This window comes from Plectropomus leopardus, chromosome 14 (genome assembly GCF_026936395.1).
Source record: "Plectropomus leopardus strain MGB_pleo_1.0 chromosome 14, ASM2693639v1, whole genome shotgun sequence".
Classification (NCBI taxonomy): domain Eukaryota; kingdom Metazoa; phylum Chordata; class Actinopteri; order Perciformes; family Serranidae; genus Plectropomus; species Plectropomus leopardus.
Window position 1 is genome coordinate 18,224,597 of NC_142189.1, and position 17,285 is coordinate 18,241,881.

At 37.9% G+C, this 17,285-nt stretch overlaps 1 protein-coding gene across 2 annotated transcripts in view; it reads right to left on the reverse strand.

Annotated features, from left to right (window-relative positions):
* Positions 1–17,285, reverse strand: part of ppm1aa (protein phosphatase, Mg2+/Mn2+ dependent, 1Aa) — a 31,309-nt gene that overhangs the window by 5,029 nt on the left and 8,995 nt on the right. Inside the window, exon 6 of one of the 2 annotated variants that reach the window (XM_042500441.2) lies at positions 8,165–13,305. The exons of the other annotated variant lie outside the window; for it this stretch is intronic. Coding sequence (XP_042356375.1) covers positions 13,276–13,305 — 30 coding nt within the window. The 3' untranslated portion in view covers positions 8,165–13,275. Of the gene's footprint in view, positions 1–8,164; positions 13,306–17,285 lie in introns of those variants that run through there. 2 annotated transcript variants of the gene reach the window in all.

Sequence of the window (17,285 nt, forward strand, 5' to 3'; positions counted from 1 at the left end):
CCTTGTGACATTATGATAAAAAAAAAAAAATCATTAATGGTTGAGGGCCCACTGAAGATGGCAAGACATGTACAGACAGTTTCCATCTCACCACAGCCTAATGACAGACAAGAGAGCGTGCTGGAAACGAGAAAAGGCTGTGCATTAACAAAAGAAAAACTATTTGCTAGCAGTCGCATCAATACATTTTCACAGTAAAGCACAATAGTTGGTCGTAGACAAATGGCTAATGAAGAAAATTGCTGGTATGGATTGAAAGAAGACAGCAACAACAGCACTGAACAAACCCTGTACGCGTTTGCAGCTCCTCGCTATAGAGGAATGATCGTTAACTGAGTATTTAACCTATGGAATTCTATCTGCGTCTGCAGACTCGTGGTGAATTCTGCAGGTTTTGTTAAGACCTCAGTGGCCATTGTTGGGGCTATAGTCCACTTTGTGGTTTAATTTAGCCAATTTAACATCAAGTGTGTGTCAGTCAGTGTTGCTAAGCATCTGCTTGCTCCTCTGTCCTAATGCAGTTCAATATTTTAGAACTTTCCCTTTCCTACGTTAAATACTTTTGTCATGGACCAGCAATGCAGGTGGAAATCATAATGACACAGAAAGCTATGCGCAAGACAATATTAATTCTTAAGGGTCACTCTGATGATTTTGCTTGCTCATTAAGTTGGGTGACTTGTGAAAGACATAAAATAAGAATGGCCAAAAGTAAAGTAGCAGAGTGGGCCAACCTCCTAACACAACAAGCCTTTAACCCAGAATTTATATTTGTATGTAAAACCCCTTTACGGCACGTACCTGTAACTACTTCAGAGTCAATTCATCCGGGTGTTAATGCTGATTATGTTAGTGTTTATGTGCAGGGGAAAGGGGGCTTAAGTCATTTGCAAGAGCAAGTAGGTTTAGATTATGTTTGTTATCATCATATTGAGGAAATGTTCCCTGACGTATCAACAAAAATGTTGATACTGATTATATGTTTACTGACAACATATTTTTATATCGTCCCATAGTGACTAAAGTTAAGTATAATTTGTCCTTTTCAGGGTTGTGTTCAGGCTCTCACAGTATGTTTAAGGAAACATTGTCGTCTTGTTTTAATACACAGTCTACAGTGACTTGTATCACAAAGCATTAAATGTGTTATTAAAAAATCACAAACAAAAGAAACAAATGCTACTGTTTCATTTTTTAGTGAAAAGATATTCAAACTTATTATCTCCCTGAGCAGCGGCCCTCACTGTCATCTTCACACTTCTTGCCATAGTCATGTAATCTTCAACATCTGGTTGTGTCGTAATGTGCTAACCGGCTAACTGGTGTCTCAAATCCATCCTGTTGGTTTTACCGTTTCCCTTTTTGAATGATGAATACAGACCATCGCCACCTGCTGGTATGGCGAGTAAACTGCTTTCACGCAGGTGCAGAACGTACATTTCTGGCTGATTGTCGGCTGTAGTCTTTGCATTGTGTTCAAGTGCAACTTTCTGGCCAAGACAACCAACATGAGGCGACGCAACAGTCTGCCTTTGTTGACACTTTTTGTTTGATGTTGATTTTGTGTGTCTTATCATTTAGGACACATATAAAGAGACAGCGACTGTCTGAACTACTGGTTCATCACTCTCCAATCAACAAATAACATTAGGGGAATCAACTTCATGGGTTTACTATAAACCATCATATCTTGAAAGGGGTTCCAGAATTTTAAATTTCTCCATCCCCTGCAGCTGTGACACAAAGCTGGTCACTTGCCAGATGAGTTATTCTGAGACAGGACCCCCCCCCCCTACACAGTGAAATATGGATAAGAGTGGCAAGGATAGTGGGCAACTGTCAACAAATTCCACAGCTTCCGCCACCACTGATCAATCAGAGCCACAACAGAGTTGACCTGCTGGCTAGAGCTGACATTAATCCTAAATCTTCCAGTCAGTGTGGAGGAATGACAGGACACAATGTGGTGGTGGTGGTGGTGGGAGTGAATGCTGATACAGGCTCTAACAAGGAAAGGTGCTGATGCTAATGAGCGTATCTGTGGCTCTCTAACAAGCCTGCATCGTTTGATGTCCTAATTTACAGTGAGCTTTGTCTCAGGGGTGCAGGATAATGAGCTGCCCTGGGATTCCCAGGGCAGCAGCTTGTGTAACCCACCTCATGCAAGGGGGTGCTCACTCCCACCGAGTGTAAGTGAGAGACAGCGAGAGAGAGAGAGAGAGAGAGAGATATGGAGAGATAAGGGTGTGAGAGGGGAGAGAGGGGGAGGTGGGTACATGTCATCTCGGCTTGATATGCTTGTTTGTACACACCAATCATTGAATCGCTGCAACCAAGTGAGAAAAGCTTGTGTTCTCTGTGACAAACTGACCCCGGGCAACAAGACCACTGACAGGAAGAGGAAATAGAGAAAGAGGGCATGGCGGGTGGAGGAGAAGAACAGAGCAAATGTTTGATTTGATCCTGCACGTCTTGTCCACGAAACACCCGTCAAACGTCCCTTCCCTCGCTCTCCTGTGCTCTACGCATTCAAAATTGTCCCTCCTATTTACAGAGCAACCTTGCAAAATCTGGCTCCTACTGCACTCCAAAGCAAATTAGCAAATGTGGAGCTCAGTGACCTCAGTGCGGAGACCATCCACACAGAGTATGTGGTGTGCCCTACCACCCCCACCTCTTACTGCTGCGTCTGCATGGCTGCATTAGTCAAGCTCAAATGGGTTTTTCCGCCATGAGAAGCAGAGCATGACATGCGCTAAACAATGGCAGGCAGATGACGAGCCAGCTCCATTTGATGATGGCCTCTGCCGACATGGCCGCCTTTTTTTCATGCGGGGGAATATAAGGGCAGCATGATTCATTAGGGGTGCACAGGTGGCCCGGGATCTAATGAGTCACATTTTGTGCAGTTCTAACATGCAAATGGCTCCAAGAGGGATGGACGTGCTTAAAGGGACAGTCCACCCCAGCAATCGAAAATATGTAATGTTCCTTGTCGAATGTTGGAGATATCGGCCATAGAGATGTCTGCCTTCTCTTGAATATAATGGAACTACTCGGCTTGTGCTGCTCAATGCTAAAAAAAAAATACATATGAAAAACTCAACAGCAGTGTTTGAAGTGTTATGCATCATAGACGTTTCACATCTTCATAAGGTCTTACGGACTAGTCGGGAGTTGCAGGCTTTAAACCCTATGTGGGTGCGAACCCTTACAGAGTCACTGAGTGTCAGTTTGTAACGCAACCAGAACCTTTCGTAGTTTGATCATCAGCAATGTCTCTTTCCAGAAATCATGACCTGATTACTTAAGACAATCAGCCCGTTCTCATTCCAAAGTCATCTTAAACCGCCTCTTTGTCACTGATTTTGATGTAAGATAACAACACTAAAAGCCACCTTTCCCAGCAGTATGATACACCTCCCAGGTGGTGTCAGTTTTTAAACAGCTGGATGGCACCTGGCACAGCAGCATGATACATGGATGAGCAGTGTCGGTTGATAATGCAGCTGGTCGAAACCTTTCGCTGCTGTATGATACACCGCTGGACAGTGTCAGATTGAAACACTGCCAGTGTTGATGGGTCCAACAAACCCCGTTTTTTTACCCAGGAGCCTGCTGTTGGCCTTCTGTATGAATGTGGAGCCAAACAATGGTTTTTCTAAACTTGTTCATATCCTGGCATCGGTTGTGGTATCCTATAAAAACAGCAGGAGATGCAGGAAGATACCTAGTGCGCAATATGTAAACGCGAAAGTCCACTGACAAAGCAGTGATATTGTACGATTTGGGATAAAAATGTTGTGATAATCCACTGTTGTGTGAGCCGTTTCATGAAGGAACTATTTCCTTTCTACCAAACTACACCCGGCAAACGAATCATCATGCTGAAGGAAGCGTGCTTCTACTCATAAGGCTCATGCTTGTGACAGCACATCTAAACGTTAATGGCGTCCTCCTCGTGTGGGCTGTAATGTTAGCTAGCTCAGGTGCTAGGTGAGCTAGCTGTAGATGCACGTACCCCTCTGCATGGTGATTCAGGTGGTGGGTGTAATTCCATTGAAAGAAAATAGTTCCTACATGAAACTGCTTACAACAAGCTCTGTGGATTATCTTAAGTAACAAGGTCATGGTTTCTGTAAAAAGATGCTAATGTTGAGTTTTTATTATTATTATTATTTTGGCATTGGGTTGGGTACCTGTGGGCGATCCACAAAAAAGATGATACACTGATGGTTATCTTAATAGTGTTTCTGGGTAAAAGAAAGAATGATGCTGGTTAAATCGCTGGTGTTGGATAATGAATATACTAAAATAGAATGAGAGGAACAATAATTTAGTGTTTTAGCATTTTGATCCTCTGACTGCTGACTTAATGTGCCGACTCTGTCTTCTGCATCAGCTGGAATATGAGAGCTACAATCAGGTGACTAACAGACATGTCAATTGTGGAGATGTGCTGCTAAATATTATTACCTGAATTTTTCAAATATCACATCTTATTTTCACATGTATGAAATGTCCCAAAATGATCTCTTTAAACACACACTGGGCTGCAGATATTGTGTCTGCAGATCAGGTCATATGGTTGGTCAGTGTGCGGCGATGCCAGTGAGGTTTTGCACTCCATGTTTCCTGTTTGGGTCTTAAAAATCAGACCCACACAGGACACCGTGATCTATGCTGTGATACAGTTCATTGCTGGTTTCTGTTTAGTCAGGAGAAAATAGTTCTTACGTGAAACAGCTAACAATAAGGTCTGTGGATTATCTTGAATCAGAAGGTGACGATTTCTAAAAAGAGAAAATGCTGTTGAGTTTTTACAAATGTATCTTTTAGGCACTTTGAGCACCACAGCCGAGTGTCATCTAGTTCCATTATATTGGAGAGAAGGAGGACATTTCTATGGTCGACATCTCCAACACTCGCCAACTCACATCAAAACAATCTCTATTGACAGATAACACTACGCATCATAGAAAAATATGCCTTTTTGATTATTTGGTAAAATGTCTCTTTAAAGAAATAATGTTGTCTTAGATAGGAGTTGATATTTTTTTAGTTTAGTGGTGACAGATGTCTGCTTTTTTATAGTATATATAAATCAAACACAGCAGTAGCCAATAAAGGAGGTTCCTACAGCAGCACAGGGAACACATTTTAAAGAAGCTCAAAGTGTAACAACACAGCAGCGAAGACCATTAACTGTGTTTATATCAATTAACTTTCAGGCCTCTGTGTCTGAGTGTGAGTGCTGCTGCTGGTGATCAGCAGTCTCAGCTATTAACACTGCCCCCCTCTGGTTTACTCGCTGCTTGATTAGGATACAGTTTTTGCATTGATCAGTCTGATGCTGAGTGAAAAAAAGAAAGCTACAGAATGGAAGCAACTTGGTTTCATAAAAACAGATATCCAGCCATTGGGGGAAATTGATTTTCTAAAATATTCACTTAAATATACACACAGCTTTGTTAACAGCTGCCAGAGGAGCAAAACAAACGACATAACACATCTAACCTTGTTTCGGTCTCTTTAAAGACAAAAAAATCTCCAAAAACAGCTTGTTTTAGCATGCCAGTCAATTCATCACAGGAGCCACAACAATCTAAATTGTACCTGATCTAGTAACTGCTCGCCACTGAGCACCGTTTGACCTTCTAACACAGCTCATGACATTATGTTGACATTTGAAGTAATCCCTCCCACGGTTCTTAATCCCAGTGGCCGTGGACTGCCCTGACCCATCCTCTGAGCTCAGGCCCCTACATGCACTCACAGAGAAGACAGACAAACACGACTCTGATACCCAGACAAGTCAACAACACCACAGTGCATCAGAAAGCTCATGGGGCTCAAAAACATGCAGCGATAAAAAGGGCTGGTTAATTATGACACACAAGCTGAAGCAGTGAGGGGGAATGTGTAACACGAGGATAGCCCTTCTCATGTTTCAACATTATATTTATCCTTAAAATGAATTACCTGGCATGTCTGAAATAATGCATGAGTTAATTTAAGGACAATAACAGCTGTTCTGAAGACTCTTCTAACATCTGGATGAGGAAATGTTCTGTTCACTGCACATAAAAGATTTTTTAACCCATTTTTCCACTTGCAACTCTTTCTCTAAAACGACATCAATCCTTTCACAATTTTTGATACATTATGTTGTAGAAAAATGTAGAAGAGTGGAAAGACACATCAAAATATACAAGTTTAACCAGTAATACAATACAATCCTTTTTTACATTCTGATTGTAAAAAGTGATCAAGGGCATATCATTTCTGGCAAGCATGTTTGGATTAGGAAAAAGTGGCAAAATTTAAAAACAAGTTTCAAATTTCTTCTTGTGCAGTGGATGAAATATTTTCTCATCCAGATCAAGGCGGGCACGATATCAGAATTTCACTCCACAATTATTGTGGCCAAAACCGTTCACAATAATATTATTATCATTATATTTTTAAAAAAGCTATTTGTCTAATTTATCTTTGTTTATTGTGTGATTTTTCTGTCGTTTTAATAGCAAAAAAATTACACTCATAATGCGGGGTTGGAGAGAAGCAGTCTGTAACAATAACTGTACAAAATCAGACAAAAAGAGCAATGATATCTATTTTATAATGAAAAGGCGGCCAGAGTGGGCTGTGGAAGGGAGACAGAGCAAAAAACAGAGAAAATAAAAAAAGTTTACAAGGTGCTGGATTATTTACACAATATTGTCATGTGTATCAGACTATTAACATGATATCAGTTTTTCATTTCCAAATAGAGTTATCTTCTAGTGTATCAACAAAAACCCTAAAGCAGAAGTGAGATGAGTCTTTAAGGATTCCAGTGGTGGAATAAGTACTTTTACTTATTGTACTTAAGTACAGTTTTATACTTGTACTTACTTGGGTATTTCTAGCTTATTCATACTTTGCCTTGACCACATTTTGGATGAAAATATAGTTGTATTTTTTGCTACTAAATATGTTTGACAGCTTCAGTCACTAATTATTTTTAAGATTCAGATTATTAACACTAGATATAAATTAAATTATAAATAATGCTTATCATTAACAAGATGTCCAGCAGTAAACAAAGTTGTTGAAATTAGTAGGGATGTTATGATATTAATTAAAAAAACAAACACACGAACAAAAAACAGCTGTTTACTACAAATACTGTAAAGATGTGAAATGATTGCCATCATTCTCATATGGCATGGCTCTAGCTAAACCCTAAACTGTGGGACTTTGCAATATATAATATTACTAAGTTGCTGACAAAAAACAGCTGTTACACAAGAAATCTAATTTTCTTCATCACTCTGAACATGTGGCTGCACAGCGTAACTTGCTGGGTAGACTACTGTTTTACAACAGCGAAGAAGAATTGGTCTCCAGGTAAACTATCTTGTCATACAGGTAAGAAATACTTAAAGGTACGTGGTATTGGATCAATGCGTACACTTGCATATCAAAGAAATTTCTGATACTTTTATCAGCTCAGCTGCAACACTAAAGTGATATACACATCATTACATCAATAATTATAATCCAATAACATTATGAAATGGGCCATTTTGCAATGAGTAATTTTACTTTTAAGTAAAATTTGATGCCAATAATTTTATACTCTGAATGCGGAACCTTTATTAGTAACAAAGTATTACTACTGTTAGTTGAACAAATTTAATAATTTATGAGCTCTGTGTTTCAAATGTAATGTTTATACATGAGAAGCACAAACATGAGCTGTAACATGAGGACTGTCTGACAGTAATTTACAGTACATACCCTGCTACATTTTAACATTTCAGTTTATGGAGCTGTGTGACGAAAAAAAGTCTGTGCTGTATCTCATACTGCGTAATTAGTATCACAATGCAGGAGATCTGCACACTGTAGCATGCATTAATGTAATGTATGTTCAAGTGGCAGGATGGTGCAAAGCAAGTTCATTTTCCAACAAATAATATATATAACTAATATAATATATATCCTCCGTTCAGCCCTCGCTTTTACATTAGACACTCTTATACTTTTCATTGATGTAATGTAGCTTTCGCTGTTAAAAAAACAACCAAAAAACGGTTCTGTAGATTTTTCTCTACAATCGAAGAAAGTTCCACTTGTGCAACAGGCCGCGACAGATAAAAAGTGATGAAATGAGAGGTACAAGATGACAACCCATTTATTTAGTAATACATTCTGCAAACTAGAAATTTTATTCAAACTTCAAAGGCTAAAAAATGAAAGAAAGGAGGGAAAGAAGTGGAGAAAATTTAAGGAGCAGGGGAGAGAAATGCATCAATTCACAAGCAAGGAATGCAATTTGTTCAATCGACAACACAAATAGTACAATTTAGTTCAGGGAACAAAGCTTTTTTAAACATTTTCTTTTTTTTCTGCCATTCCTTTGGAGCTAGAACATAATACAAAATATACAGTTATTGAACTTTGTAAAATCACTCACAGAGGCCTCTGAGAAGCATTTGAATCAACATTGACAATACTTATCTACAGCACTCTAAAGCTATTCTTGAATGTAATCATAAATATAGCAGACATGAATGTATGTATGCACATTTTGAATGCTTACGAGGTTACCATGTTAAAACACTTGCATTAGTTAAAAGTATGACATCATCTGCAGTGAGAAATTAAATAAGCTTTCAAGACCGAGATTCAAGAACATAGGGGGGAAATAATAGCAGACACACCAGCGATGGTTGAAAAGTTGTACCATGTGACAACCAGGACAAAGTCACTTTGTTGATAGCTTATGTACCCTAACACAGGGACAGATTTGAATCAGTAAGAGTGTAATGTCCACAGCATTACTCCGCCTCATAGTGTTTTGTTGAACGAGTACCTTGGGGGGAGGGGGGGCAACATGAGATTGGGTAAGGCAAATCGGTGAGCTTATTTACGAGCTGAAAAAGGTCAGCAAAGTGAGGCTCAGGTCACCCTGTGAGGGGGACAAATAAACCACAACTGCTAAGGGTCACACAGTAAAACGCCACAACCGAGGTACATCAATATGTACAAAGAGGGCGCAAGCATTTAAAATCTCTTCTGCCAGGTAGTCGTCTCTGTACAAGAATATACAGGATGCACTCCAGGCAACCAAAAAGGTAACTCTGCAAATAGCTTTATAATCTTTTGTTGTTCTCTATAATAACAATTTTCTGAAAGAAAAAAAAGCTGATTATACGAATGATCAGTGCATATGACTTCTGCCATTTAGTCCCACACATCTCACATTTCTAAAACCCTGAACTGTCGATAAAACAACGATTTATGCAAAGTGAGCGCCACAAGTAAATTGGTGAAACTACACAGGTGAGCATCTGAGAGTGCTGTTTAGGTGGTGGTGGTGGTGTGTGTGTAGGGGGGGGGCAGCTTATATGACAAGGCCAATAGTGTTACTAAAACTAGTTATTTGTGGTCACCACTTGAATCATTATTTGTTTCACATCAGCACCATTCAGTCAGATACTGTACATGAGCACAGGCTTATCCCACTCAAATAGATCAGTGTTTTGAATAATGCGTTCGGGGTGAACCAAAAGAAGTAGAAGAAAAAAAAAGCTATAACTGAAGAAGTCTCTACACGAGAACTGCTTCCTGAAGAGTTTGGATCCACAGAACACAAGACGAAAAAAACCCACTTCCTATAAATGTTATGAGGTATTTTAGTTCTTAAAACATCAAAACAAGGAGAACAGATACTTAGGATCTTTTTTTTTCTTTTTCGTTTTTGTTGTTGTTTGGAAAGGACGACTAATGGATGCAATGGAAATTTTAAATCATTAAAAAAATACACCCAGATGTGACAAATCACAGCTAAGCCACAGTCAATATCTCCTAACATTTCAGTTATTTTGTATATTTAAGAAAAAGCAAATTTCTACATTTTGTATCCTGTGGTTTGTTTTAGACATTGGTAATTATCCAGCATCATCCTGAATTATAAATCTCTTGGGCAATGAAGGTCAGTCCAAGGTTTTTAGGGGTATCAATGGCCTCGAGATGCAAATAAAATATTATTTGTTTTGTATTAGGTGTGAAGAAAAGCTGCATGAAATGTTACTTAAAGAGTCATCAGCACCAACCAGGTTTGCAATAAGCAGCTGGGTGCCGAGAAACAACGAGAGACATTAAGAGCACTCACTTAAAAACAAACAATGCATCGCAAAATAAACCTAACTAACGAAAAAGGCATTTTCATACACATTACCCTTCAAACATACTGAATAAACTGTTTTCATTTTACAAGTACTGTAGTAGAAATACAATACTGAAATCTAAAACCATTAGATGTGAATTAAACAATGTTTTAACTGTTCTGGTTGTATTTTGTTGCTTTTTTTTATTTTTTTCATGGAAGGGAAAATCCAGTAAAAGCACATTTTCATGCAAACACACACACACACACACACACACACACACACACACACACACACACACACACACACACACACACACAAAGAAATCTTCTAAATAATGTTGTTTTTCATTTTTCAGGTGACTGTTTAAAGATACCCTGTGGAGCCTCCACTGTAAACACACTGTTAGGTTTACATTCAACATTTCTAACCAGAATAAATTGTGCGTATCATTAAGGCCTAACAAACATGTTTAGTGCTATTCCAAACGTCACAAGACATTTTCGATGGCTTTTTTTTCTTGTTTCTAAACTTGCACTTTTTTACATCAGCTTGTCGTCTTTTACGCCTCGTTACAGTGACACCAACTGTTGATACACACAGTAATCATGTTCACATGCTAGTAGAGTGAGGACCTGCTCATCAAAACATCTCTCTACAGCACCATCAGTGGTCAAAAACTCCACAGAGCACCTTTAAACGCTTAAAAACATCACTCTCTAACAGCTTTACATTTTTAAGGGTTATTTTAAGGGTATTTTTACAGGGTTACAACTCCTTTATATTGTTACCTCTTGTGATATAGACTTCGCAGTTACAAAATTGAAGTGTCTTTGGCCTTTTTGCCACAAAAGAAATATATATCATATTAGAAAGCAGCTAATTTAGGATTGAAGTATGTTTTGTTATTAAAGATTTAATAATTTCCCATAAACCTAAATGCAGCAACATAGTTAGGATTGTCATTTTGATAAATGGAGTTACAATTTAGTATAGTATTATGGTGTATTATATAAATTAAACAGTTCAGTGTTGATTAGAGGGACACCAAAGTAATTAGAGGGAAACACAAATATTCAACTAACCGTCCCAAGACAAACCAGAATCACATTTTGTCCACGGCAAAAAACTAACTCAAGCGACATGATTTATTCCTTGAAAGTTTAAGTCAAAAATATATACATACATAAATTTCCAACAATGCAATTTTAGACAAATAAAATGGCAGAAAATAAATCTGAAATAAAATCATTTCTCTTCAAGAAATATATCTACTGTGTGTGTGTGTTAAATACAGATTTAGTCAGTGACTATTTGTTTCAGAGGGGGAAATTAGCTGGGAGGAAAAAAAAAAAAAATCAACCCACAGATCATTCACTATAGCAGCAAACTGTTTTGTGCTCTGGCTTGTGGTGCCGTGGGAGAGGGGCACACCCGATGGGGATTAAAAAGGTGCGAAACAACCACAAGAACTCATTGCAGTTAGCAGATTTGTTCTTGGTTTGCATGTCTGACTATGTGAAGAAAAGAATGGTTTTAGAGTCAACAGTTCCTCCTATCATCAGACTATTAATGGGTGATTTTTTTTTCTAAAATAGTCAGTGCTTAAACTGTTCACATCAAATTATCAGATGTTAAAAGTAGAAGCTAAAAATCTATCTGTACCACATAAAAAAAAAACTTAATCTCATGAAAAAAAAAAAAAAAAACTTGGCATAGGCTGTCATAAAGCTGAAACAAGTGATTATAAATCATATGGCACCCGCATAGGGCACTGGTAACAACGCATATTTAGAAACTGATATTTAAATATGACACAATAGATGTGTAAACTAGTCTAGACTCGACTAGCTGAAAACCACTGTACACCACGGGTAAATTGAACTACTTGTGTCATCTCAGGTTAGTTCTGATATATAGCTTGAAGTTGTTCAAACAGCGTAACAGCATGTAAATTCTGTTATCCAAAGCGTTTTGGAATAAGAAGTAGTGAAAGTTGGGTTGATGTGGAACACTGGCTGAAAAAAGGGGCAGATAATGGGTAAGCATTTCCCTTAAAACTCCAGCCTGGTCTGTTGTCTGAACCACACATTTATATTAGAGTTGCACACACAGTTCTGCCTTTACACTGACACACGTGCGCACATACAGACACACAAGCACCCACGCACGCTTGCAAGTATCTATCCGCACAGACAAACGTGTTAACAGGGGTCTTTTTCCCATCAGATGCCTCAAAGAAATGAAAAAAGAAAAAAGTTATTTTTTCATTTCAAATGTCCAAAATGACTGACAAACACTTTGCCATTATTATTTGAGCATGTACAGAAAACCACTTACAAAAATAAAATACAATAAAAAAAAGCACAGGGAAAAAAATAATTAGGATTTAAATGGTTTGATATAGAGAGCTTACTGTGCTGTCAACTATACAATTTACCCGTTTCTTAAAGGAGCATAGACTAACTGAAAAAAAAAAAAAAAAAGGAAAGTAAAAGCGCAGAGACATTGTGCCTGGAGGACAAGCAGTAATATTCACTGAATAGACATTTGTTACAATTCCAGAAGAGCAGGAAAAGGCAGATAGTGCATAAAAGGTTCTCTTTTTCTTTTCTTTCATTTTTTAACTTAAAATCAAGCTGCATTAAATACAGGCTGTTTGTACAGGACAATTGCACTTCACAAAAACAGAAATATACAAACACACACAAGGAAATGTGAATCAAATTAATTACAGCAAAAAAAAAAAAAAATCTTACTACTTAAGCTGATTATTTAACAAAAAAAAGAAAGAAAACCTTGTGGACTCACTTGTTATGGATTACTTTAGAGGAGAGTATTAAGGTGGGTGAACATAAAGGGGGAGACAAGACGGTGGGGATCCTGAACTCCAGAGTGGACTGGTGCTGCACTATTCCAGGTTTGTGTGCATGCAACTCCTCTTCTTCCTCCTCCTCCTCCTCCTCCTCCTTCTGCTCCTCCTCCCATGAAATTCCCTTCTTAGAAACCAAAAGCTCAGAGTGACGGAGAGACAGACTGCTGAGCTGAGCTGCTGTGGGTCTTGAGAGGATGGTGGTTTGTAAACTCTATGCTGTGTTAGTGGTAGGAGGTTGTGTTACCACATGTCGTCTGTGGACGCAGAGTCCTTGATAAGAGAGGAAAGGAAGGAGAAACCCTTCAGACTCGGGCTCTACATCCATGAGATCTCTATCAACAGCTGGAAAGGTTTAAGCACGTGTGACACAAACTGACAAAATAACACAAATCATCCAGGAGTTGATAGAGATTCAAAACCATTATTTTCCCCCAACACCTTTGTTACTATTGTCAATACTTAAACAGATGATCTGGTGATTTAAGTATATCATGTGATGAAATGTATATCTGTGTATTTTTATGAATGTTGCATTGAGAAATTTTAGAGGAATGGAACTGTATACCATTGCCGTAAGAAAAGCATTGCTTATTGGCTGTGTATAAGGCCACATTGCAGTGTGTATCTCTCTCTCTTTCTATCTCTCTCTCTCTCACACACACACACACTCCAACAAGGGCACAGGTTTTGTCGCATCATACAGGGGGACACATATGAAACAGGGGCTTTGGGGGTCATCTGCCAGAAAATTTTGAGCATTAAAACACTTTATTTCTTGCACTGCAGTGAATTTTTAATGCACAAATTTGTGACTTTTCTGTATCAATTTATGGTGTATGTTTGATAAATAAAAATCCTGTTGCTTTCATGTTTTTATTGAGGGTGACAAATGCACATTTTCTAAATATTGAGGCGGGCCATGTTCCTTGTGTCACACACCCACCACCTGAAATCTGCACCTATATACGCACTGCATACGGTCTAAAGTAAACAGGCTTTCAATACTTTTTACATTTCAAATTTCTCTATTTTTACAGACTCAAAATTCCAGAATTTTCTGTAGCTTTTTCAGACCATATTTGACATGTGAGCACAAATAGCAAGATGTTTTTTTTATTTAACTGTTAACATGTATGTCACATTCTCACTATGTATGCCATTATGTTGACAAATGACAGAGCCCAAAGAGTAGGGTCCCCAAACCTGATGTGATTATGACACTGGGTCCTATGGGGTCCTATGCGAGCAGTTTAGACCGGACATATCATAACGCAGATTTTCTTAGTGGCTCAGTTCGGTGCCACGTTGTATCAAGTCAAAAGAGAGAGCGTGCATGTGCATGTGAAAAGAAAAATAAGACTTAAAATTTCAGCGAGTATAGTGATGATTTTAGCATCTCTCAGCCAAACTGCAAACCACAAGTAACAACAGATCTTTATAATGTGTATCAAACTGAATCTACTGGTCACGAGTCGACTTATTTATACTTGTAAAATGAAGGTTGTTTTTAACAGATATTGGACCAGGCTAATGCACTTTTACAGACTTGCTTTTATGTGACGTCACCTTTATTTATTTTTTCATTTTTATCTCTTTCTTTTGTTATTTAGCTGCTGTTTCTGTTTATCTTTACCTCATCCTCCCTATGTCCTGTTCTTGCCATCTTTTCACATTTTATTTATTTACTTGTTCATGTGTCTTTTATTCATGTTTTTATCATCATATCTTTGTTTTATCCCCACTTATGCGACGTTGTCTTGTTATATTACTTCTTAGATTACTTTTATCGTCTTTTTTTGCATTTTGACTGTTCTAGAACTTTCTCTGTTTGACATATTTGTTGATGTTTATTTTTTATTATTCTTTGAGTTCGTGCCTTTGCTTTGTCAGTCAAAGCACTTTGTAAACAACTGCTTTTAAAGGTGCTATATAAATAAAGTTATTATTTTCCAGAAAGCAGCTACACTACTCTTATAACATGGCCTTCCACACTGCTGCCAGCGTAAAGGACAGGGTGGCAGAGAATGAAGATAAACAGCCTCTTTCATGAATTAATTAAATCAATTTGTCAAGAATCTGGTTGAACGTGTGAATATTAATCGATCAAATAACGATCTGATTTTGAAATATAAACAGTGTGCAGTCTTTCCTTTTGCATTCTAGCTTTGTGCAGAATGGTGCATTCTGAGAGAATATTTCAAAGGCTAGCATTAGCAAACAAAGCGCGTAATAATACTATTTCAGACTAGACAAGGCAGCCCTCTTGCGGTCTAGAAGAAGAGCGCGGCAGCAACATTGTAAAATGAAGCGGGCAAAGCTGAGCATGATTCACTTATATTCAATGTGTTTCATATGTCTTTTCCTCTACATGCTATGAGCTTTGATTGAGGAAAAAAACTTTTGGTATTCTCTGGTATAAGCAAAGAAAAGATGCTTTTTGAAAAATCAGGATTAAAAGATTAATTGATCATTACTGTTATCAATGCACAATTTAAGTGCTCACAGCCTTCAGATCAGCAGATATCCAATATCAAAGGACTTGACCTGAGAGTGAAAAAATTGTAATTTCATCTGGACATCCCTGTTAACGCGTGCTGTGGCATTATCGGCCACAATGATTGAACTGTCTGTTGCAAGCAAATGAAGTAAACAAATAGGTTATAAACTCAACAGTGAAAAAACAAAATGCTACCTTGCTCCACTATGCCAAACAAAAGAAAAACATCAATGCTGAACTCCTTATTTTAGACTATTTTGCTTTCTTTTTCTTACCATTTGGTTGTAAACTGTAGTACTGTAATGTCAACTAGTCATTGCAGTTTACAAGAATATCAAAATTGTAATCCTATGTACCTATTTTTTTTGCAAAAAAAACCCCTAGAACAGTATGACTCCCTTCTCAAGTTGATATGAAACTAATTTTATCTAGTCGAAATAACATTTTATTTATACATTTTTATGGATATAATGTATTGTCTCTGTGTATTATTGTACCTAATACTACCTTTTGTCTTTTTTGTGTCTTATACCACTGTGATTTTAATGGGAAGGAATTTACAGTTTTATTAATAAGGCCTTCTGACTAATGTTCTCCCTTTAAACAAACAAAACTGCCAAACATGTAATTGCTTGATGGAGATGTTTAGGGAGTTTTGCTAAAAAGCAGAACAACGACTCAGAGGTGACACAGAAAGCAGTAAGGGATGTCTCAAAAAGGTTTCTCCCCCTAGTGCAGTTATCTTAGTTATTTCTGTTGTTATTACCTTCACAGAGAACACTTACCACAAAATCTCAAAGAGAAAAAGTAATAAGGTGGACTGACCTATTGACACCTACTACAGTCACAGCATTTATAACAACATTTCACTTCCTTTTTTTATAAAGATTTTAGTAACATGGTTTGCTTTTACAGTATAACGGCCTCTGCCACAATGACAAAGAGCCGGTTTAGCAAACCAATCAAATATGACAAAAAATAACGTGAGAAATAAAATGCCTTAATGACACATTTCCCAGACCTTTCCTGCGTGGTACATTCACCTAAACTGTACAGGCAAGAGTAAAATTTGTCGGATTGTGTCAACGGCAAGTAAAATAGTTGGCAAGCCACAAAAGACCTTGAACTAACTTTTTACAGAAAGGAATAGGAAAAAGGCGAGGAGTATTTTGGCAGAAAGCTCCCATCCTCTCTTCAGCTAGTTTGAGCTCCTGAGCTCTGGTAGGCGTTATGGAGTCCCTCTGGCAACCAAAACTGTATTTAAGAAGTCCTTCATCCCAAGTGCCATCACTGTTCTTAACTCAACCAAGTGACGGATGAGTTTAAAACCGCAGACGGACAGTGATATAAACTGATTTAACGTGTTCCTAATGACCCGTTTATGTGTTTGTTTACTTACTGCTCGTCTGCGTTTTATTATGCTGTCTTCCGTGTCTGGTGGGCCAAAGACAAATTTCCACCCGGGTGGACACTAAAGTTATATTCTATTCTCTTTTCTATTCTATTTGCTGTATTTTGCAGTGCTTTTTAAACTTATAAGGGCTTTAAGAATTGATTCGTATAGATCTACCTCTTTGACTTCATATGGCATGTTCAACAAAACAACCTATTAATGTGAAGGTCTTTTCTGAAGAATAAAAGGGATAGGTAGTGGTGTTGTATGATGTACTATGAATAGTCGGTGTGTTACAACAGTCAGTGATGGTAAGATAGGAGAAACACCACAGAAGCTAAGCAATGTACTGCTGTGGAC